Below are 13,841 nucleotides of genomic sequence, written 5' to 3'. Positions count from 1 at the left end.
TCGACTTTCGTAAGATACATATATTATACAGGATAATTGTTATAATTCAGAAAATATAGATACTAGAGAACCTTAATGACGAAATAAAACTGTCTGAAATCTCAATTCATCAAAAAAATCCAAGATATTTTGATGAATTGAGATTTCAGACAAAATAGTAATTAAAAAAAAATGAAACTTTTCCTTAATTTTTGTACAAACTTTTTGAGAACTGCTGATTTTTGAGTTTATTTATTTTAGACTTTTGCACAAAAGCGTGCCTTTATATCTTTCATCTTCACAGGCGGACTTAATACCACTAGGTATTCTCTAGAAACTTCCGGCGTCGAAGTGACAATCGTTGATACTTTTTGGCGATGAAATTGCAGTCTGGCTCTACCGCGTCACTTAAAAAGAGATACCCTACGATACGCTTATGAATCGTAAGCCATTGTAATGTTGGCTAGTTAGTAGGTACCCTGAAAAGCGCGACTTTAACTTTCATTTCACGTGAAATGTATCAAACGTATCAAAATAAGATTCCAATTTTATCAATTTATTATTTCAGGAATCAGGATTGGTTCCTTGATGGTTTTGATATTGCTTTGCCAAATAGTATTTTTCAATACAGATGGTGCTTTTTTACGCACCAGTGCGAGAAGTGGGTCATTTCTGGCCAGGTCGAAACTTCGGAGGGCCATCTGTACTGAAAAACGTCGTACGATTTACGATACGAAAAGGAAATTCTGAACTCTTGTCGCTTTAAAACACTCCCTTCGGTCGTGTTTTAATTTATCGCCACTCGTTTCAAATTTCCTCTTTTTGGCACTATTACACTACAATCATGGTATAATAATGAGGTCAGTATAGGATAGGTACATAAATGACATGGTGTTTTTTTCCCACACTAGTTCGCAAAGTAGGCAGTAGGGCAATTCCACGCAACTGTAATGTAAGTGACCACTTCATTGCATGTTTTTTTATTTATGATGCAAATTGAAGTCTTAATTTATCTCTAGATAAGCCTACTTTTAATCCTTAGATATATTGATATTTAAATTAGCACCATGAATAAAAAAACATGCAAATAATTGATCACTTACATTACTCTGTTACATGGAATTACCCAGTACGTTTCTTGTCAGTCGAAACTTCAAACAGCCATATGTAATACCAAAGAGCTATATAACTTCGTATAGACAGATAAAGTCTAAGAAAAAAACGTACCCCAAAACCATACAGAAAAAGGTACGGTGAGCTAGATGGCGATACACCTTTGGGGTACACTCGGCTATATGGCGCTAATATTAATATTTGACATTTAAAAATATATCAAGCTAAGAATATGGGCCAAATTGTCAAAACTGAGGTTCAAAAGTTTTAAGCCTGTGTCGAGAGATGGCAGTCTATGTACTGTGATTACACATTTTACTTTGACAGTAACTCTCTTTAATACTCGATCCTCTTTGGTAATACAAACCGTTCGTACGATACACGTGCGAAGAGGGGATACGTAACTCGTGTTGACTTAAAATATTTATCGTCAATCGATTCGGATTGTGTCCCCTTTAGTGCGTTTTCACAATATCGGATGTAGGACCGATATTCCATATATTTAAGCCGCCATCTTTGATTTTTGCGTTTGAAATCCTTCCTACATCCGATATCGGATCGGATAATGTGAAAACGCACTATGTACATCTTAGGTATTATTCTAAACGTTTATTTGTATTTATAATGAACGAAGAAATCAGTTTATTCTAGAGGTAAACGCACATCGGTTGTATTTCTTATTTTCCTAAGGTTCTCGTGAATGAATTAAGTTAGTATTTGTAAGATTTTCGCGTGGGATGGACGTGCTGTGTATTGTAGTGTTTATATTCTCTTTTACTGTTTTTACAGTGAGTAGAAATTGATATTACTTTACAATAATCTTGAAAGACATAGGTTACGTAACTATTATTTGTGAAATATCTAAATTATAAATAAAAGTTTTGTTATAAATAAAACGCATATTTGTCACTGGAGTATCTAAAAAGTTTAATATTTAATTATAGATAACTAGATTTTGCCCGCGGCTTCGCTCGAGTTAGAAAGCGACAAAAAGTACCCTATGTCACTCTCCATTCCTTCAAGTATCTCCACTTAAAAAATCACGACAATTCGTCGCTCCGTTTTTCCGTGAAAGACGGACAAACAAACAGACACGCACACTTTCCCATTTATAATATTAGTATGGATAACTCAAATAAGTATCACAAAAAGTAAAGAATTATTTCTCAAACACAAGGTACACATACGATATAGAAAATAGTGATTTTTATTAAACAAACACAATTATAAAAGTTAAGTTTGAGAAAATCCGATGAAATATTTACGTTACTGGTTAGCTTGAAACTAAAATCGAATTAATACTTTAGTATGCACGAGTTGACTCAATCATGAATTCATAAATTAAATGTCTACTTAACGTGTTTTGTGTTTAGACTTCTAAATTAATAAGCATTGCAAGATATATTTTTACATCGCTTATTCGGAAAAGGGACTTTTCTTCCCTGCTAGGAGGGAAGTCTCTGTTGTAGGACACTATTTCTTACTGTACATTGCATGCATCTTTTGTTTAAATAATATTAATTAGAACATAAGGAAAAATTTCCTCATAAAATAATTATGTGAAACGCCGTAAGGCACGGTGGGGAAAGATTGAAGGGTTTTTCTTGAGGGTAAGATGCAATATGTTCCGTATAATGAAGCACCACGGGCGGCTTTCCATCTTTTGCCGCAAGAAAAACCCTTCAAACTTCCCCCATCTTACCTTATGTGTCACATGGTAGCAAAATTAGTTCCACTTTGGGCGTTAACACGGCCTCACTACTCTTAGGATTCAATGTGCGCCCTCGCTGTAAATATGTGCATTTGTTCCTTCTTGACACAACCTATTTTACATACATACACACAATCATGCCTGTATCCCATAAAGGGGTAGGCAGGGCAGAAAGTACTCAAGCTTGCCACTCTTGGCAAGTAAGGGGTTGAAAAAACTTGAAAGAAAACGAAATTGTGACATTGCAGTGACATGTGCCAGCCTCTCGCCTACGCCACATTTAAACCCATATCCACAGTCGACTTCTACGACACCCACGGGAAGAAAGGTGGTAATGAGCAGTAAAAAATGTTGTTGTTGATTTAACCGATATCACGAGTGATTTAAATTTTATTATTGGCAGTTTAATAAGGTAATACAGTTTATTGATATATATTCTAGGACATACTGGCGCTTACGCTGGGGCGATACACGACTGTGCGAGCCAAGCTGACGTCAGAATTACCATTTTTTAGAGTCTACTTATAGAATAGTCCGCCTTTACCTATGGTGTGTGTTGATTCCAGCACGGGGTCCCTGGGAAAGCGCCGCTGGTGCCCCTGAACGATGGTCACTCGATGCCAACCATCGCGCTGGGGACCTTTCTGCTGAACAGCTCCAAGGTACTTCACCTTCAGATCGTCTACTGCATTAAGAGAGCATGTAACCACATTTTTATATTAAAGGAAAAAATGGAAAAATTTTACGCTTCCCGCCGGAAGCGTAAATTTTTCCATTTTTTCCTTTAATATAAAAATGTTTAGAATAGTTAGCAGACGTTTCTGCTTAATAAAAATTAATTCATGTAACCACATATTCTTAAGGTGAACGGGAATACTTGCGTCTGGTGGAGTAAATGCGTCATTTGAACATATTTTCTAACCGTTATTTACTTATTTATTTCTAATATATATTAGAATTAGCTGTATAAATTTAAAGTTTGGTGGCCATGCTTGGTAGAAGATACCTTCTAAAGACGCATTTAAAGCACTGGCCCCTTTAGCACAACTTGCCTTGTTGCGCGCGAGTCCATACTTGAAGTCGCGCTTGATGTATGGACTCGCGCGCGACAAGTCAAGTTGTGCTAAAGGGGCAGGGGCCATTTCTCGAAGCTACAAGTTACAATTTACAAGTGGTTGTCAATGTCTAATATGACAAATTGGAAAGAGACTTCCGCTTGAAACTTTCAGTTTTGAGAAATGGGCCCCAGGTGCATGCATACCCCGGTTGACGTTACTACCTTTTACCTCTCTTTTTCCTAATTTAATTTTTATCGAATTTCCAATTATAATGCAATTTTAGCCGCATTTGTAAGTTTATATTTTTACTTTTTACTTTATTGTAAACTGATCGGCTATTGACCGGGGTCAGTGTGGATCTTCACTTGTGGATTCAGGAATCCACAAGTGAAGGCTCAACCTCACAGTCGGTTTAGATCCTCTTAGCCTCCGGAGAGATGTTGGCTCTCTGTGCTTGTTCTGCGGTCTGTACAACGGGGACTGTTCTGAAGAACTTTTTGACCTGGTGCCACCGTCGCGCTTTTATCACCGCACCTCCCGCCAAAGAAACAAAGTTCATCCTCACTTTCTAGATACGTGGCAAACCAAGAACAAACGGGCCTCTCGCTCGTTTTTGCCCAGAACATACAAGTTGTGGAATGAGCTACCTTCTGAGTTTCCCTTGCCCTATGACATGGGGTTCTTCAAGAAGCAGGTATTTAGGGTTCTTAAAGGTCGGCAACGCATAGGTGACTCCCCTGATGCTGCTTATGTCCATGGGCGGCGATGACTGCTTCCCATCAGGCGGCTCGTCTGCTCGTTTGCTGCCTTTTTCATAAAAAAAAAAACCTAAATCATAGCCCATAAAATTTTAATTTCCAGGGTGGAAAAGAGCCAGAGGGGGACGAAACAGAAAAGGCCGTGCTGTGGGCCTTCGGAGCAGGCTACAGACACATAGACACGTCCTGGGTCGACCAGGTCGAATACCAAGTGGGGGACGCTGTGAACAGAGTGGTACACGCTTACAACTTGCTTCATGAGGTTACTACCACTCAAAAGGTGAGACGGACTCTCTCTCGCTCTTTCTCTTTCTTTCGCCAATCCTACCAAAGGAATAAAGTTCATGCAACGCCATATTTTGAGACCTACGCAGTAGTTAAAAATCCAAACAGAAAAACGTTGAACCGTTGAAAAATTAGAAAGTAGCTGGATCGATTTTGGTAGAACATACACTGGGCGTTTTCCAAAATAAATCTCGAATATGGAAATTCACCAGATCTGGATGTGTTTGGGCTCATTCTTCGAGCTGATTCGATCCCGACGCTATAAAAATGTGTCCCAAATTTTCCATACAGAATTCGAGTTTCCAATGGAGCAATTCCCGTCAACTTTGTACATAGCCACGTCAGCAAAGCACGTAATTGATCGTATTTTGTTACCAAAATTTAGTAATATAAGTCGACTTTCGTAAGATATATACAGGTTAATTGTTATAATTAAGAAAATATAGATTCTAGAGAACCTTAATGACGAAATAAAACTTAATAAAATCTCAATTCATCAACAAAATCTTGGTAACAAAATAGGAATTAATAAAAACAAATTTAACTTTTTCCTTCATTTTTGTACAAACTTTTCGAGAACTACGTCGCGCTCGTAGTAAGTTCATACTACCAAGCTATGAGATAACCGAGAGGTGGTGGGCGGCACTTTAAGCGGGGCGCGGGAGCGGCCATACTGTGCGACAGTAACTGTGCTTATGATGCCATAATGTAATTTTCAGGTCTGTGACGTCGCGTGCTACATAAATAAGTACAAAAAGAGACTCGAAAAGGCTAGCAACAGCAAGGTCCCTCCCGTCTCACGGGAGGAGATATTTATCACAACTAAGGTAATGAAAGTCAAACTTTCTTTTTATTACTATCCTGGTGTAGTGCCCCACTGCTGGGCAAAGGCCTGCCCTCGCTTCTTCCCATTCAAAGTTAAACATTCCGAGAATCGGCGAAGTTCCCGAACGTTTTTTTTTTGGTCGGAGGATTGGGAATTTAGAGATAGGTATCCTCTATTATATCCACAAGAATCGGACGCCGGGACATCCCGGGGTTCCCGAACGTTTTTAGAGACAGGATGAGCCTGGACTTTTGTCTCGGGGGAATGGATGCCTTAGTGCGTTTTCACATTATCCGATCCGATATCGGATGTAAAAAGGATTTCAAAGGCAAAAATCAAAGATGGCGCCTGTAATGTATGGGATATCGGTCTTACATCCTTTCACTTGCTCATTTTTCAAGTTTTATTATAGGAGGTTGATCATAAACATGTATTTATTATTAAAATGTATATTTTATTGTCACTGGAGTATCTAAAAAGTTTAATATTAAATTATAGATAACTAGCTTTTGCCCACGGCTTCCACAATTTTGGCAATTCCACACTCGGCGTTAAAATACACCTTTGCACTCTTGTACAACAAATCGTCTCTGATATGTTTGTTTGTCAGCTCTGGAACGACGCGCACGCGCCGAAGGCGGTGGTTCCCGCTCTGCGCAGGTCGCTCGAAGAACTCAGGTTGAGCTACGTCGATCTCTACCTCATGCACTGGCCACTTGGGCAGTTTGTAAGTAATCTAGGTTAAAACGTAATCCTCATTCTCCTCCCTGGATATTAAGATAATTACATAACACATGGTCGCACGTATACATTATTCTTTGGTTGTTAGGGTCGCCCGCCCAAACCTAGCGACCTCTTTCTGTCGGTGTAAGCCGATTTCGCGTCGATAGGTTTTTTAGAGAGACCCTTAGTAAGTACCATTTAGGAATAAGTAAGGGAAGAGTTGTAAACACATCAGTAAATGCGGGTTATGTGTATAGGCATAGTTAAGTGACATCTAGCGACAATCACGCGTCAATCACGCGTCAAATAGCGTGAATTATCAGTACCACTACTCGGTACTAGGTGGCAACTGTGTCTTCGTCTGCCAAAAATTTAATATTAAAACAGTTTACAACTTATATTACTAGCAGAAGCAATTGAAAACAGAATGCTGATTAATGCTATTGTAATATTAGCTAAAAATTGGTGAGCATTAGATTTTTCGTTCGTCGCGACATCTATTGACAAGTAGCAGTACTGATAATTTACGCTAGTTGACGCGTTATTAACGCGTGATTGTCGCTAGATGTCACTTAACTATGCCTATACAAATAACCCGCGTTTACTGATGTATAGAGTTACAAGTCTTCCTCTATGGTAAGTACTAAATGAGATTTCTGACAATTCCGACTCATCATCCTCCTTGCGTTATCCCGGCATTTGTCACGGCTCATGGCAGCTTGGAATCCGCTTTGACAACTAATCCCAAAATTTGGCGTAGGCACTAGTTTTCTCTCTGACCTTCCAAGTCTTCCAACCCGAAGGGTAACCAGGCCTTATTGGAATTAGTCCAGTTTCAAATGAGATTGCTGTAATTGTAACGACGTCACGGCAGAAGGGCGAGGGAGTTTTCAAATGTAACCTGCACACTAGTGTAATATAGCCCAATCACGTCTTTTTCGCGCCTTCAGTAAGTGCGGAAAGGACGCACCGACACGATAAGCTATACCTATCGACCAGTGTGCTGGGACCGCTGATGTAATATCCAAAAGAAGAGTGGAGGGCTCATATGTTTCCATTCTAATAAGGAAATTTTCTGACTAATTCCTTAAATACCTTAAAAATTTCACCACGCTCTTCTTCCCGTGGGTGTCATAGAAGGCGACTGAGGGATATGGGTTAAATTGTGGCGTAGGCGAGAGGCTGGAAACCACTGCAATGTCACAGTTTCGTTTTCTTTCAACCGCTTATTTGCCAAGATTTGCTCTGAAACTTAAGGTAACTCATGTGCTCTGCCTACCCCTTTATGGGTTACAGACGTGATTTTATGTATGTATGTACTCCCTTAAATATTTCAGGCAAACGGCACATACGATAAAACCCACTACATAGCTACGTGGCGAGCAATGATGGCGGCGCAGAAACTCAACCTGACCAGGTCCATCGGCGTCTGCAACTTCCACAAGGGCATGCTGGAGAACATCAGGAAACGCAACCTGACCATGCCGGCTGTGTTGCAGATAGAGGTAACTACAATACAATACTATGCAATGCATTTATTTATGATAATGTATGTTATAGTACCTCTATAGACGAATGATGAGAGAAGACTGCATGTGAATGAACTGAGAATGTTACGATGGATGTGTGGTGTGACAAGACTGGATAGGATTCGGAATGAGTAAGCCTGAGTGCGTTTTCACATTATCCGATCCGATATCGGATGTCGGACCGATATCCCATACATTACAGGCGCCATCTTGGATTTTTTCTATTGAAATCCTTCCGACATCCGATATCGGATCGGATAATGTGAAAACGGCCTGAGAGTAGCGCCAGTGACAGAGAAGTTGAGAGGAAGTAGATTAGCATGGTACGGTTATGTAATGCGGAGGGATGAAAGCAATGTTATAAAACGAGTGGTAAATATGAAGGTGGATGGATACAATGGTAGTGGAAGGCCTAAGAAAAGATGGATGGAATGTGTGAACAATGATGAGAGTGAAAGGTATGGAAATGACGGCTGATAGAGAGGAATGGAGGAAGATGATCTGCTGCGCCGACCCCAAATAATGGGAAAAGGAATGATGATGATGATGATGTATGTTATAGTATAATTTATACGGCAGTAAAAATCATAAAAGATCCGTATTTCCAGTGGAACATCAACCTCCAACAAGCTAGCCTCCTCGCCTACTGCCGCGAGCACAACATCTCCGTGATGGGCTACACGCCCTTCGGCGCGCTCATGGACAAGAAGCGCGCAGACGCGCCGACGCGCATCGGCGACGCGCAGCTCGCCAAGATGGCCGCCAAGTACGGCAAGAACGTGCCGCAGATACTGCTCCGATACGCCGTGAGTTTGTCTATTAATCTATAGTTTCAGTATTTCAGCATTCAAGTAGGTATATTAGCTTACTACTGTCAGGGGACCTCAATTTGCAACACGGGACTTAATCGCGTATAATTTTACGTTGATGGCAGGTGGACTAAAATGTTAACGGAATGGTGGCCGCTAACAAATGTAAGAAGGGCCTGGCATCCGTTGGCTCGTTGGGTCGACGACATCCGAAAAACTGCGGGGTCACAACTGGATGAGATTAGCCCAGCACCGGGAGTAGTGGCGTACTAGAAGAGAGGCCTATGCTCAGCAGTGGGCGATAAAGGGCTGATATGATGATGATGATGAATTTTAGGTCTGGAAACTAATTTAAATCCCGACAAATGTCGGGCATGTTCCCGACTATATTATCGCATTTATTTGTTGTATTTTGCTACATTTCGTTTTTTTTTTCACTACATAAACAAGCATGCTATTTTTCATTGCATTTGGTATATACGATTATACGCGTTTTCGAAAACGAGCTTAAACACATAGATACAACTACAGCATGAAATGAGGACTTGAGGAGGCACACTCAAAAGTTATGACAGATGGCACCACCTTAGCCGTTTACACATTATCCGATCCGATGTCGGATGGACTTCAATGAAAAAAATCCAAGATGGCGCTTGTAATGTATCGGATATCAGTGCGACATCCAATCGGATAATGTGAAACCGCGCTTAGTAGTCCATTGCTCATGGGTAGCTCTCTGAAGTCCTTTGGTTTCAGGTGCTCCAAAGTTCGTCTCTTCCTCTTTACCACACATACGATAGTCAGTGTTGTTCCATCTTGGCCAAAATTCCTTTGACGCCATAATGGCCTGTGAACACCCCCGTTATAATTCGGAGTTGTCTCTTGCTTAATTTCCCTAGCTTTCTGCTCCATCCAGAGTCTACCCTTCGCATAATGAATGCTTCTACTTTGAGTGCCTATCCTCATTACCTTAAGCACATAAAGTTCCGCTAGCGCGTAATGACCCTGCCTGCTACGCCGCGGTCCCGGGTTCGAATCCCGGTAAGGGCATTTATTTGTGTGATGAGCACAGATATTTGTTCCTGAGTCATGGATGTTTTCTATGTATATAAGTATTTGTATTATATATATCGTTGTCTGAGTACCTGCAATACAAGCCTTCTTAAGCTTACCGTGGGACTCAGTTAATCTGTGTAAAAATGTCCTGTAATATTAAATTCAATTAAAATATTAAAATCTGATCACTTCTTATTCCTTCTTTCCAGGTCGAAATGGGAGTAACCCCCATCCCAAAGTCCATCACCACCACTCGAATATCCCAGAACATCGACATCTTCGACTTTAACCTCAACGAGACAGACAAGATCACCCTCCAGGGCTTCGACCGGCGCTTCCGCACCGCCCCGCAGGCGCAGTGGCGCGACCACACCTTCTACCCCTTCGATAGAAGCAATCTTACCACCACCAGTACCACTAGTCGCAGTACACGTACTCAACGCTATGTGCTATATAAAATGAATTTGGACGACTTGAATTCTAGAATTAAGTTTAGGGATATAGTTTGAAAATATTGATTAAATTATGAAAATTATAGACACCCTGTTTTTACTGAATTCCTTTAACTTTAAGGGAAGATTCATAACATTAAATACAATTAATTTCTCTAAGAAACTAGCGTCTTGACTCTTGCGGTTATCGAGTTAGTAAAAAAATGAAGATAATTGCTGAACACGTTTGTCACAGCCTTTAACAATTCCTAATGTTATTTGTTTTGACATGTGCCGTCAATCACTTGACACCAAAGACATATAGACAGATAAAGTATAGACAGATAAAGTCTAAGAAAAAAACGTAGCTCAGTACCATACAGAAAAAGCTACGGTGGGCTAGATGGCATTACACCTCTGGGGTACGCTCAGCTAGATGGCGCTAATATTAATATTCGACATTTTAGCACGTATCAAGCAAAGAATATGGGCCAAATTGTCAAAACTGAGGTTCAAAAATTGTAAGCTTGTGTCGAGAGATGGCAGTCTGTGGACTGTGATTACACATTTTACTTTGACAGTAACTCTCTATAATAAGGACTGTATCGTTAATTATAGGGACACAACAAACCTCGTCTAAATGTTGACATGTGCATAATTTTGTATTATTATGGTCCGAGAGTATGATCTGAAGGTATTGGTAAGTACTATTTGATATAAGAAGGTCTGATATTTTTTTTATTTTAGGGACTTTATGGTACTTTCATTAAGGTCTAGCAAATACATTTCGGACAACCCCTAATCTGGCTTAATTTGAGAATATCTCAAAGACTTTTTGTACGATTTCGACAAACATAGGTTAATATGCTGCCAAAATATATTTTTTAAGAGTCCTCTTCATGGTTGTTCAATTGGGTACTTGCAGAATAAATGCGGTGAATTTATATAATTTAAAAAAACGCATTTTTGAGCAACGTTCCGGTTTGCCGTAAATTTTTGATACAAGCAGGATGAGAGAAATAGATAAAAAAATTAGGCATAGGCCAATGTCTAATAGACATTCATGGTGTTTGAACAGTGCCTAAACCAGATCGATATAAACAGTGTATGATAGTTAAATTCGACATCAAAGTCGGAGTTAGCGTAAGCACCATGCCACATTCTCTAAATGGCCGCCATACACAGATCATGAACTTTATTTTTTTTTTAAATAACAGTGGCTAGACTATGTCTAGATATTCTGCTTTGTGGATCATGTGTCGTTGAGGTTCGCACTGTACAATTTTTTTTTGGAATTGTGTCGTCTTGTACGCCCTTTGTGAATTTTCTAGTAGCATTTGTCCGAAATCGTAATTGGTACTCGGGAGGATTAAGTCAATGCTGTCTAAACCACATGCTTTACATCGAGTTTCTAGGACAAAATGCGTACCTTATTAAGCCCATGTCTTGTTATAAGAAAAAAATATAATAGCAAATAAATACGGCTACTCAAAGTTGTCTCCATATTTAACGATACAGTCTTTACTCGATCCTCTTTGCTTGACACTAACTTGAATGTTATTCTTAAGGGTCTCTCACACTAATAAATTAATTTATTATGTATACATTTTTTTGCGAATATAACTAAACGTGATATACAGGGTGGTTCCTGATAATTAACCTAACGACGCGACGTGTCGAATTTAACGGAAAATAAAAACACACGGTGTATAGGTATTCATATTCTACGAAAATGAAATTTTACGAAAATTTGTTTGAATTTCAGATGGGCATTTTCAGAATTTGGGACCAAAAATTAGCGTAAGTTGTTAACAAAAATTAACTCGCTGTCAGTTTTGTGACAATTAAGAATAAAATTTGTCTATAAAATCAACTTTTTTTCACGTTCCGAATGTAGATTAATTAACACAAAAACAATATTTTTATCATGCTTAATTATCGTCACAAAACTGACAGCGAGTTAATTTTTGTTAACAACTTACGCTAATTTTTGGTCGCAGATAGAAATTAAAAAAAAAAAGCTACTGATATTACATTTTTTGTGCGCACTATAAAGCTTGTTAATAAATAAAACACATAATTATTATTTGGCACATCTTTATTGTTAAACAATAAACAATGTATTTTTTATTACAATTTTATTCTCTTTCTAGTAAATTCGATACCAGAAGTTGCGAGAAACGAGAACCTTCAAGATAAGTGGAGAATTCTCGAGACGCCTCGAGAATTTTCTAAAAGTTAATAACTCAAATGGTAACTCAAAACAAATAAATAAATACAAAAATAAGACATCTAGCTTGTGACTGATAGCCGAGTAGATACATTTGGTTCTTATAAATAGAAGAAACGAAATAAAAGAAATAGAATACCAAGTATATCTGCACTTCCAGCAAATCGCAAACTAGAAATATAACCAAGAAATAACAAAAAGCAAATAATCTAACATTCTCGAAGTAATGAAAGATATTAGACGGCCAAGAACATTTAGTCACCTAAAAAGGTGCGAAATTCAATTTTTTTATGGGGCGATAAAACTACGCCCTACGTTTTTCGAATTTGCGCTTATTTTAGTGACAAAATTTGCTTGGCCGCACATAGGGGTATTTCACTAAAAAACCTGGCCATTACTCGATACAAATAAGAAAAAATAAAAATAAATTAAAATAGCATATTTGGATTGACACAATGGAACTACTTATAAAAATGTATATAAATAATTTTGGCCAGCTTTTTTAGTCAAATACCCCTATGTGGGCCGTCTATAAATTGACTACTTATCAGTCTAAAGACATCATTATTATTAACCCTTGCAACGCCCACGTCACAATGCAGGAAGGAAGGAATATTGTGCTGGAGCCGAGCGTAGCTTCTGTCAAGAAGGGTTAAAACTGCCGAGAATGTTCGAGAAAAAATCTCAAAAATTCTCGAGACCGCTCGAGAATTCTCCTTAACAACCAAGTAGAATAAATGCCAACCAAGTCTTCATTTATCTAAAAAATACAACCTCACATAAGTTTCGTCGTCCGTTAAAATTTCGTAGAAAAAAAAATGAGAAAAATAAAACTATTACAGGACACAAAAATATAAATATTATTTACAAATTATTTATTCCTTACTCTCGACGTGGTAAAAAATGAACTTCTACAATATTAAAGTCGATTTATCTAATGACAATGTCAGGTACAGTCAACCAATCTGAATCCTAGGCCACTGTAGAACCATTTCACAGTAAAAGTCAAAGTGACTGCTATAGCAAATAAAGCACGGTGTCAATACGACAGGGTTCTAGAATGGCCTAGGATTCTAATTGGTTGACTGTACCTATAAATGTTTTTATGTACCAAGTTAACTTTAGGATTAGCAATGGCATAAAGTTAAACAGTTTAAAAATAAATTAAACAAAAAATAACCTTATTGAAAGATCCTTAGAGCATTTATACATTATCCTATCCGATATCGGATGTAGAAAGGATGACACAGGCAAAAATCGAAGATGGCGCCTTTAAGGTATCTGATATCGGTCCTACATCCGATATCGGATCGGATAATATGAAAACGTTCTT

At 38.7% G+C, this 13,841-nt stretch overlaps 1 protein-coding gene across 1 annotated transcript; it reads left to right on the top strand.

Moving 5' to 3' along the window:
* The first annotated feature begins 1,777 nt into the window (after nucleotides 1-1,777).
* LOC125238643 (aldo-keto reductase AKR2E4-like) lies at nucleotides 1,778-10,370 on the top strand. The gene is made up of 8 exons (XM_048146010.1): nucleotides 1,778-1,880; nucleotides 3,370-3,465; nucleotides 4,723-4,899; nucleotides 5,624-5,731; nucleotides 6,341-6,457; nucleotides 7,791-7,958; nucleotides 8,591-8,788; nucleotides 10,057-10,370. Exons 1-8 carry the CDS (start codon nucleotides 1,830-1,832, stop codon nucleotides 10,354-10,356), a joined length of 1,215 nt encoding a protein of 404 aa, XP_048001967.1. The 5' UTR covers nucleotides 1,778-1,829; the 3' UTR covers nucleotides 10,357-10,370.
* Nucleotides 10,371-13,841: the final 3,471 nt, after the last annotated feature.

This window comes from Leguminivora glycinivorella, chromosome 24 (genome assembly GCF_023078275.1).
Source record: "Leguminivora glycinivorella isolate SPB_JAAS2020 chromosome 24, LegGlyc_1.1, whole genome shotgun sequence".
Lineage (NCBI taxonomy): Eukaryota > Metazoa > Arthropoda > Insecta > Lepidoptera > Tortricidae > Leguminivora > Leguminivora glycinivorella.
The sequence above is the reverse complement of the archived record's forward strand: the minus strand, read 5'-3'. Positions and strand labels throughout refer to the sequence as shown.

Coding starts and splice junctions, on each gene's coding strand:
- LOC125238643 (XM_048146010.1), top strand. CDS start 1,830: ATGGACGTGCTGTGTATTGTAGTGTTTATATTCTCTTTTACTGTTTTT. Junction 5,732..6,340: donor AGATATTTATCACAACTAAG/GTAATGAAAGTC, acceptor TTTGTTTGTCAG/CTCTGGAACGACGCGCACGC. Junction 6,458..7,790: donor ACTGGCCACTTGGGCAGTTT/GTAAGTAATCTA, acceptor TAAATATTTCAG/GCAAACGGCACATACGATAA.